Source organism: Nothoprocta perdicaria, unplaced genomic scaffold (assembly GCF_003342845.1).
Source record: "Nothoprocta perdicaria isolate Ctin4 unplaced genomic scaffold, notPer1 scaffold_159, whole genome shotgun sequence".
Lineage (NCBI taxonomy): Eukaryota > Metazoa > Chordata > Aves > Tinamiformes > Tinamidae > Nothoprocta > Nothoprocta perdicaria.
This window is the reverse complement of record NW_020454749.1, coordinates 1793942-1804283: the sequence shown is the minus strand read 5'-3', so window position 1 is coordinate 1804283 and position 10342 is coordinate 1793942. Positions and strand designations below refer to the sequence as shown.

Below are 10342 nucleotides of genomic sequence, written 5' to 3'. Positions count from 1 at the left end.
AAACATAGGAGATAGACCTTGCCTTACTTATGGGAGTGGAACTTATATTTCTGTGTAGATATGGTCTTAAATAAAGTGAGGAACCAGATAAAGGACAAAAGATGACATCTTTCTTATTAGTCTCCACTCTATCCTTGTGCCTCAGCCTTAGTCTAACTGATTAAATCCTAGATCTATCTTCAGAATATGAAACAGTAGCAGATATTTCTCCCAATTGAACACAGAATAAAATATTACATTAAAATATTACATCCTTGAAGTAATTATTTAATTGCTAGACCAGAGCAATATGCAGTTGGATTTGCTAATCACATGCCTAAAACGGTTAAATATGTGTCTGGTGATCTTGCGACTCTAAGTTGTTGCAAAGTTTTTCAGAATTAACTTGTGACATTCTCTCATTACAGCCATGAATGGGACAGCTATTGAAAATTTTGTGTGTGTGATTTATAATGTTTCCTTCATGAACTGCACTTGGCATGTAGACAGGACAGCTCAGGGAGATACCCAATATTTTCTGTACTGGAAGTATTCAAGGTAAGCAGATCTACTTGACTGCATGAAATTCTGAATTCTGATCTGACATGTCACATTGCCCATATTTAACTGAATGTTTGTTATTTAAAGGATAGAAGATTTCATGGAATGCCAGAATTACATCAAAGATAATTGGAGAAGGCATACGGGATGTAGGTTCCAAAATGTGACAATTAAAAATAACAGAGCTGATTTCCTGGTAAATGCATCTAGAAGTGGACAAACCATTCAGTCCTATAAGACTAGCATTCCTTTGTACACAATTGGTAAGGTTTTTAAGGATTTTATTTGCTTGTTTGTTTGTTTTGTTTTCAAACTCAATTTCTGGCTCATACTAAGGGAATGCATATTCAGCCCTAGAAAAATAGCATACATTTGCAACATTTTTTTTATATATTTCCCCAGCCTTGATGTCTGAAAAGTCAAAATTACAAGAATACAATGAATGCAGAGACAACGTGAAATCATAGATTGTGAATATTTCAGTAAACATGTTCTCTGAAAACAAGATGTCAACTTTGGGGATTAATTAACTAAGGATGCCTCAGAGGTACTATCTTATCTCCTAATTCCTGCACAGWCTAAGTACCAAATGCCTTAAAAGTGTAAGCAAAATACCCCAAAATTTGCAATTAAAGCATGTTGCTACTAAAACACCAAGAAGAATAGAAATAAATTGATTCCATTTAATATAAACATAGTATCAACAACCTCCACACGTATTGCATTGTAAAATTCAATAAATATTAAAAGTAGATATCATTTTTTTACCCAGTCTTGCTTCAGATTCTCCAGACTCCTCATCAGAGTATTAAATCAGGAAGTTCCGTATGTATCAAAATATAGGTAAATCTGATAATTCTGGTAAAGGTGCAACGCACCTTTTTTATAGAACAGTTGCTTGAACATCCATCTGTATTTTATCAAACCAAAGTGTAGTGATTTTATTTGTTTGTGTACTTGATTATGTTTTTGCAGAAAAGCTCACCCCTCCTTCAAATATCACTGTGAACTGTACTGGAGTTTCATATGGTTGTGAAATTCAGTGGCAACCACCTCGCACAAGTCATGTTGAAAGGGATGGTTGCTTCAAATATGAAATCGACATAGAAAACACGGTAAGAAAAAATTCTTCTATGACTTAATATTTTTCTATATGATTGCATTTCTACACACATACTTGCCATACAGCCAATATCCTGTTCTCTCTTACTCTTCTTAAGCAACCTCTTCTTTTTTGTCTATAGTAGCCTTTTTGCACATGAGTTAATGACTGATGCTAGACAGATAGGATCAGTCAGCTGAGGGAATACTTTTAGAGGGAATGCTGGTCTTTAAAGAAGTAGGGCAAAGGATTCCTCATGCAGAAAGTGAAGAGCTAACACAAATAAGCAGATCAATTATATCACCTGGTGATCCGTGTAGAAATTCTTCCTAATGGATAACTTGAACCACCCTTGGCACAACTTGAGACCATTTCCTCTTATTCTATCAGTATTTATTTTGGAGAAGAGACTGATCCTCTCCTCACTACAACCTCCTTTCAGGTAGTTGTAGAGAACATTGATCTGCCATTTCACACATTCTGGATAGACTAGAACCTGTAGATCAGAACGGACAACCCCCAAATATTAACCTTTGGCAATCCTATGCCACTCAGGGCAGTTCATGTCCTGTAGTTAAAAGAACAACAACAGCACTAAAAATGCTTGCATTTGTCACAACGAAAGGAATAAATGCAGATACTCATGACAAACAGTTTTGCAAACGAGTCTGCTAGCTTTATCATTATATGAGACATCAGGCTCTAAGATAAGGATTAGGACCATGCAAACAGTTAAAAAGGGCAACAACACTTCTCGCCCCCTGTTCAAATCAAGACATACTAAAGGCTAAATTAATATTTTCCAGTGGATTGTGCCATAAGACACTTGTGGTTGGTGGACAAAATTAATATTCTGGGAATGGATATTCTGAAAGGAAATTCTAGGATAGATAGCTGGGATAAATGGGAAATTAATAGTCCTCCATTACAAAACTGATCTCCATACAATTAAGCCTATGAATCTTGTACAAATAGCCCGACTCCTGCCTAAGCAAAATAGTTAACATTCCTCACTATGGACCACCCTCTCCTGTCATACCTGCTAACCTGTGACAGTAAAATGATTAGAGCAAATGATTAAGAGTGTTATAGAAAACAAAAGCAAAAAAACTCACCATATAACAGCCATGCTAAAGTATACATACATACATATATATATATATGGCTTTAAATAAAGCAGCTGACTGTCTAACAGATGCTGTTTCTAGCATAGTACATATAGTTAATACAATTAATTAATGAGCTTTTTCATGAGTGAGAATGTTCTTTGTGATCCCAATACGAGAGCACGGCAGCTCAAAATTTGCTTTTACTTGGGATAGCATACTACGTGCCTTTAATCACAGAATCACGGAATGGTTAAGGTTGGAAGACTCTCCTAGAGACCATCTAGTCCAACCTTCCTGCTCCAGCAGGGACACCCAGAGCACGGGGCACAGGGTGGCATCCAGGCAGGTTTTGAAGACCTCCAGAGAAGGAGACCGCACAACCTCCCTGGGCAGCCTGTGCCAGGGCTCTGTCATCCTCACAGGAAAGATGTTCTTCCTCATATGGAGATAGAACTTACTTCTACCCATTGCCCCTTGTCCTATCAGTGGTCACCACCAAGAAGAGTTTGGCCCCATCCTCTCTACATTCACCCCTCAGGTATTTATACATATTGATAAGACCCCCTCTCATTCTTCTCCAGGCTAAACAGGCCCMGCTCACTTCTTAGACTTTCCTCATGAGAGAGATGCTCCAGTTCCTTAATCATCTTGGTTGCCCTCAGCTGGACCCTTTCCAGAAGCTCCACATCCCTCTTGTCCTGGGGAGTCAAGAACTCCCYATACTCCAKGTGTGGCCTCCTCGGAGCTGAGGAGAGGGGCAGGATCACCTCCTTTGACCTGCTGGCAACACTCCTCCTGATGCASGCCAGGATCCCATTGGCCTTTTGGCCATGAGGGCACACTGCTGACTCATGGTTAACTTAGTGTCAACCAGGACTCCCAGGTCCCTCTCCGTGGAGCTGCTTTTCTAGTAGGTCAATCCCTAATCTGTACTGGTGCCTGGGGTTATTCCTCCCCAGGTGCAGGACCCTGCACTTGTCCTTGTTGAACCTCATGAGGTTCCTCTCTGCCCAACTCTCCAGCCTGTCCAGGTCCCTCTKRATGGCAGCACAGCCCTCCGGAGTGTTGGCCACTCCACCCAGGATGGTGTTGCTTGCTGCCCGCCTCAAAGTTTTATATGTATCTCTACAGAGCATTGTCTATGCTATTTTAACTAAAAAAAAAAAAAAAAACCATTCATTCTCCTTTCTAAAGTAATGATTTTATATAAATATATGATATTCTGATTGGAGGATCAGATGAAGAAATGTTTTGCCGGAGTATGGTCACTATTGTCTAGCATTTACAAGAGTTAAATACTAGCATAGTCAACACTGAAGGGCATGGACCAAGTCAAGAGGTTATACTTTTAGGTACTTAATGGATAGGAGGACAGAAATCTATATCAGAACCTATATTAAAAGAGATAGAAAATATTCTAACACCTTTTAGAAAAGAGGGATTTATTAGGAACTTTCAGCTTTCCAAATCACACATTCCTGGATTCAGTATTCTGGTGACACCTCTGTATGATTTGCTGAAGAAAAACATGATATGGAACCTACACACCCATTTATGCTGCCTATAGGCATAGGTGATAAGGTGATATTTGTCATAATCAATGGGGATTATGACAACAAGACATGCAAAGTAAAAAAAAAAAWGTAAAAAATAGGATASAGTAAAATTTGCTAAAAAATAGGGTAAAAGAATAAAAATAAAAAAAKAAAAAAAGAATAAAAAATAAAAAATAAAAATAGGCTAAAGAGGCTATTACCTTTGGATGAGCTGCAAAGGAGCTGTACATCCTTCGAGAAAGTGCTACTGGCAGCATCTGGCAGTCCTCCTCATACCCTTCTGGAAATAGCCCTGGAGCAACTCCCTTGCCTCTGTGTGGACTCATGTGCTGTACGGGTGAAAAACAACTGGCATGTAAATGGTAGAGATATATGAGGAAAAACGCACTCAGAAAAGATTCATGATATAGCTCCATAGAACATGTATCTGCCCACCATAAACCTTTAGGCAATGTGGAATCAGCTGGCTGATCATTTAGATAGAAAAAAAAAAGTGTATTACAAAATTCTGAGGCTGAATATATATAGTTCCATGAGTGGCTAGGATATGGCCAGGGAGTTATGATTTATTTTAATAAGCTGCAAGTAGAGGTTGGCCTATGATAAAGRCTAGCTAAATCAAAATTCCTGTGCAACATCAAATGTCTTCAAAGCAAACTTTCATATTAAACCTTATACTTTCTAGCGTGGAATATCTAAAAGAATCTAGTCCAAGAATATTGGACTCTAACACTCATTCATGGTACTGTTCTTGATGAAGTTAGGTCAGGATATTCTTTCCTATAGGTTTCCTCTCTGAACTCTCATAGTCCATCTGTTGCATTTTATGAGCTCTTAGGTGTTATGCCGAACTAATTCTATCCAGTCAGAAGGTTYATCACGTCTCTTGTAATTTTGCTTTTATCCATACTTGTTTTAATTGTCAGTACTGCTCAGTCATGTTTACGGTATTGCAGAATGAGTTCCAAAGCTTTTTTTCTCATTCCTTGCTAGGTAATTTATTTGTGCACATATTTTGTGAGGCCTATTTGTGATAGTGTGCAAACAGCAGTGTTTCCACTGATTCTATAAAAAGCATCTTTAAGTTAGAATTTTCCTCAAGAACTTTTAGATATCTGGTGTTTGTGTATCCAGCATTGCCCTTGCCCCTCAATTTATACTTCTGATACAAGAAGTTAATGCAAAAGTGGTGCTTAGTAACTAGAACTGTCAAAGAATAAGCAAAGAGTGGGTAAGTCAAGATATGAACATGTTATATCTGGGCACTACACTGGGTAGGATTCCCTCCCTCACCCCAATTTTTCCCTCCAATACTAAAATTAGACACAGGACATTGCTTTGTGTGGAGGCTGACTGAGAGACTGGCAATGGATGTAATTCTATTGAAGGGCAAAACTACACAGTAAAGTGAAATAGGCAGTGAATTCAGAGTATAACTAGGATGCTTGYATCAGTGCAAGTGTTCAAAGTTGCCTACACGGTTAACTTTAAATGTAGATATCTTATCTAGATGTTGCGCTTGAGCAACAGTCCTGCTGGCTTAAAGATGAGGGCTGTACGACATTAAATTCATTTATAGAGCACTAAAGGAAGGAAATTGATCAATGGAAAGTAGGAAAGCACATGGATTAAACAGACAATGCTAAAGGAATCATTTAAATGGCTATACTGCCAGTATATTTCAAATACTGCTTTTTTTGTGCTTCCTGATTTACTGTTATTTGAAAGCATGATCCTTTTGTGTGCTGCTTCTTCATAAGCAAGCATCCTCTCAGATTCAGTTAACTGTTTCATTGTCTCAGCATTTGTATTTGATTAAATTCTTAAATATATCTAAAGTGTGTCTGCACTTTACATACAGATATGAGTGCCCTGAATTTGCATAGCAGCTATTTTAGCAAGTCTTAGTAATTATATCAACATTGAGACACTGGAGTGTGTTCAAAGAAAAGCAACAAAKCAGGGGAAGGGGCTGGAGTTGAGGAGGAGCAGAGGGAGCCGGGGTTATTTAGTTTGGAGAAGAGGAGGCTCCGGGGAGATCTTACTGCTCTCTACAGTCGCCTGAAAGGAGSCTGTAATGAGGCAGAGGTCGATATTCTCTCCAAAATACCTACCAAAAATAAGACAAGAGCAAATAAATGGCTTCTAGTTGTGCCAGGAGAGGTTCAGGTTAGATATTAGGAAAAAAATCTACGTGGAAAGAGTGATGAAGCATTGGAACAGGTTGCCCAAGGAAGTGGCAGAGTTACCCTGCCTGGCAGTGTTCAAGAAACGTGTAGATGAGGCACTTATGGACACAGTTTAACAGGTATGATATTGAAGAGTTTACAGCTGGACTTGCTGATCTTGAAGGTCTTTTCCATCCATAATGATTCTATGATTTTATGATTGCATGGAAAACTTCAGTGCTCCCTGATAAGAAAATGTAAAGGGCAGTAGCACATCTATTTGCTGTTTTTTAAAAAAAGCTGTGTCCATTTTTTAAATTTTTATAAAGTGGATCCATATTTTTAAATAAAAATACATATTCTGTCAGATTATTGAAGCAGAATAATCATTTTTTTCAAGCCTTAAAGCATGGTTGCTTGATACAATTCTGTAATTAAAGATATTTTAAAGAGATGGAAGAATATGGGCAGTAGTATTATACACCTCAGAAAGAAAAAGCTACACAAACAGAAGTTTTCATGGACAATGGTCATCTCCATTTACTAGATTTTTTTCATTATTTGTTTTGCACGGAAAAAAAACAAGCGATTTTCATTTCTAGGCAATCTGAGCCTTTTCTGTTTGTTTAGTTTTTCATTCTCAGCTTTACCAAATTCAAAGAATACATTATTTCAKAGAATCAGTGCTGAGCAAAAACCCCTCCATGAAAGAATAGTTTACTTTATAGTCTTAAAAAGATGTTTCAGCAAAGTGCACATTATTTTCTGAAAATCACTCAGAAAATAGYAACTCTTATTACATAGTAACAAAAAGGATAATCACAAAAATTAAAATTTTCTTTTGTTGCTAGGCTGATCCTGAGAAAAACATCAAAGACCCATCCAAACCTGTAAGTCTTCAATAGCATGTTAATCTAATGTTTATGTTGGATTGAAAGATCACCTATATACAAACCTCTTCAAACAAAATTGTTTAGGTTTCAATCTACCAGTTCCATATATGCTTTCTATCTAAAGTTTCCTAAGCACAAAAATATTTTAATCTGTTAATAAAAGCATGTTTTATAAAACATGGTACAAAGAATATCTACACAGGTAGAACTTTTATGTTTCTCCTATGTATGCCACAAAACTTGCAGACCACCACGACACAAAGATCCTACAGATTCCCAAACTACAATGCGGAAAAAAGGTACCAGGTCAAAATCAGAGCAACTGACAGTGGCTGTTTAGTGAGCACAAACTGGGGGGAATGGAGTACGCCCATTGAGTTTGGTAAGAATGAAAATCATTTTCTTGGCCTAGTTTTCTCACAATTTTTATTTGTCTGACTCATTTATTATTTCATACTTACAGATCACACATTTAAGTGATACTCCCATGTGCCAGGATAAAAATTAGCAAATAATTTGCTATTCCCCTGCTTAGGAAGCCTCCCAGTCTCTTGTATGACTGCAGGTGCTATTTACAAGGAGATAGCTGGTGAATAAAACAGATCTTCTTTAGGTCTCTGCTGGCAGCTCTTTTTCTTCACCTATTTCTACATCTGTCTTTATAAACTCTTGTTTTCCACTGTTATGATCTGCAACCTTGGGTTTTGAAGTGTTATAAAGGCCTCAGTTCCTTGCAAAATGCTTTGCAATGTATAAAGTTACTGGAGACAATCCAAGAATTGCCATCCATCCTGTTCCTTTCACATTTTACATGAGAATGGGAAGCAAATCTAAAGAAGCCCCTTATTATTAGTGTCTGACRCTATCATTTATTAAAGCAGATGTTACACACAGCTGTTTGGTCACTTGTGTCCTGTGATAATAATGAGCACTTTGTTAATGACTTGTTTTTCAGGAAGAGAACAGCTTATGTCTACTTCAGGATATACTGTATTTCTGCTGTCAATGATAACAGCAAGTCTCATGCTTTTTCTCTGCCTAGCGTAAGTCTTATTTCTTCTGGAAAAAAATTATTCTGTCCCTGAATTAYATATGTAAATGAATAAATAGATACACACATAAATAAATAAATGTCTTCCCCCCCACCAAGAAAAGCTCTGTTATCTATTAAAAGGAAAAAAGAGATGAAAACTTGATATTGAGCACGGAGTCATGACCTACTGGATGTTCTTCACCTGGACTCTGTAGTTCTAATTTTCAGTGTAACACAACTCCTTCCAATAGTGGGAGAAGACCTTATTATACTCATGCCTCTTTCCGACCTTAACACACTGTAATGTAAATGAAATTTGCATATAAATGAAATTTACATGTGCATGAAAATGGTTCTTTGTTTTGTGGATATTYCGCATTTGGAGAGAGAAAGAAAGTGTTTTACTATGCTACATTAACAGTTCATAAGAGAAGTTATGGACCAAATTCTGAACAATAAATTGATACCATTATGCTCACCTATAAAATTCTTAGTTATTATTTCATTACTTCAGACTTGGGGAAGAAAATAACCTCAAGAATCAGTGTTGATATGTCTGCATACTCAGTTTTTTCTTTACCACCCCTTTCTGTTGCTGTAGCACCTATTTTCTAAAAAAGAAGTCTGCTCCGGTACCACAGCCAAAAGACCCATTCCATGATATCTCTTCTATGAATTTTCAGGTATGTTTCCTTTCCACTTGCAGGATTTTTTAAAATAAATGAGTATCTGCTTCAGGTTGAAAAATATGACCTGAGTGCCAGACAGATGCTCAGAAGCAAGGAGTAATTTTCTTTTTTTCTTGTAAATGGGGCATTGAAAGAGGAAGTCCACACGCAAATAATTCTTTCGTTTACCTTTTTACATTATGAAGCATTAGAGGTACATTTACCTGAGGAAATACATCATTTTACCCTGTTGTCCCCACTAGAACTATGTCATCACTAGAACAATGCTCTGTTCTCAGCACAACGATAAAGTAAATTAAGGCTGTTGGTCAGCCTTCAGGGAAAGAAGGGGCAGAAGCAAAAAAATCCACTGCTAACCAAAATACTTGTGTCATCGTAGATGTTGAAAATGGTATAGCACTTAGGATGTAGTAAGCAAGAGAGTCASAGCAAAGAACTGGGAGATTCTAGTTTAGGTAGAGAGCTTCAAGTAGATGTTCTTCATGAGAAAAACAAGGAAGAGAAAGATAGTCGCAGGTAACAGTGGAAACTGTCTGGAGGGCGTGGAGGACAATGATTCCTGCAATACAGAAAGTCTTTGAGTTGGTGACATCCATGTTCGAAAACAAGAACATGCCTGCAAGGATATGGTGAACTGAACACTGGAGAAATTAATCCTTTTCTATTCCTTAGAAATGTTGACTTCTCCGTGTATAGAAAGGTGAATTTTCTGTCTTTGTAGTAGAAAAGTATTTTAGTCCTCTGGGGAGCTCACCATTAAAGAAAGACCTAGACAGATCTAGTTCAGTGATATCACTGACAGAGTCTCTCAGCATCTTTTATAAGGTAAATAGCCGTTGTCTGAAAAACAGGTAGGTCATAAATTGTAACTAGTGGCTAATCTCATGCATTAAACTAATGAAATGTTTTATTCTTCCTTTTTAGACAGACTATGAGAATCAATTAATAAAGCAAGAACCTGAAGAAATAATAACAACAGTTGATGAAATGGCATAATGGCAATGGCAAGTGAAATGAGCAATTTGAATTTTTCTGCACACTATATATCTGCTTTCTCTTTCTTGTGGGAGAGATAGGAATGATACTAGTAGAGACAGGTTCCCAAGAATTTATCTTTAAAAATTTATTCTCATTTGCTTCAATTTCCCATGAATAATGTGAGCTATAATTTACTATGATGAGTATTCTTGCAATGCTTCAGAAAAATATTTCAGTAGTGTTTGGAAGTTGTTGCTGGACAAATGCGCACTGC

General features: G+C 37.2%; 1 protein-coding gene across 1 annotated transcript; it reads left to right on the top strand.

Moving 5' to 3' along the window:
- Nucleotides 1-409: 409 nt before the first annotated feature.
- LOC112944021 (granulocyte-macrophage colony-stimulating factor receptor subunit alpha-like) lies at nt 410-10086 on the top strand. Its single transcript, XM_026035353.1, has 8 exons — nt 410-537; nt 628-803; nt 1516-1655; nt 7327-7365; nt 7615-7750; nt 8324-8411; nt 9003-9084; nt 10015-10086. The coding sequence occupies exons 1-8, from the start codon at nt 410-412 to the stop codon at nt 10084-10086; spliced, it is 861 nt and encodes a 286-aa protein (XP_025891138.1).
- Nucleotides 10087-10342: the final 256 nt, after the last annotated feature.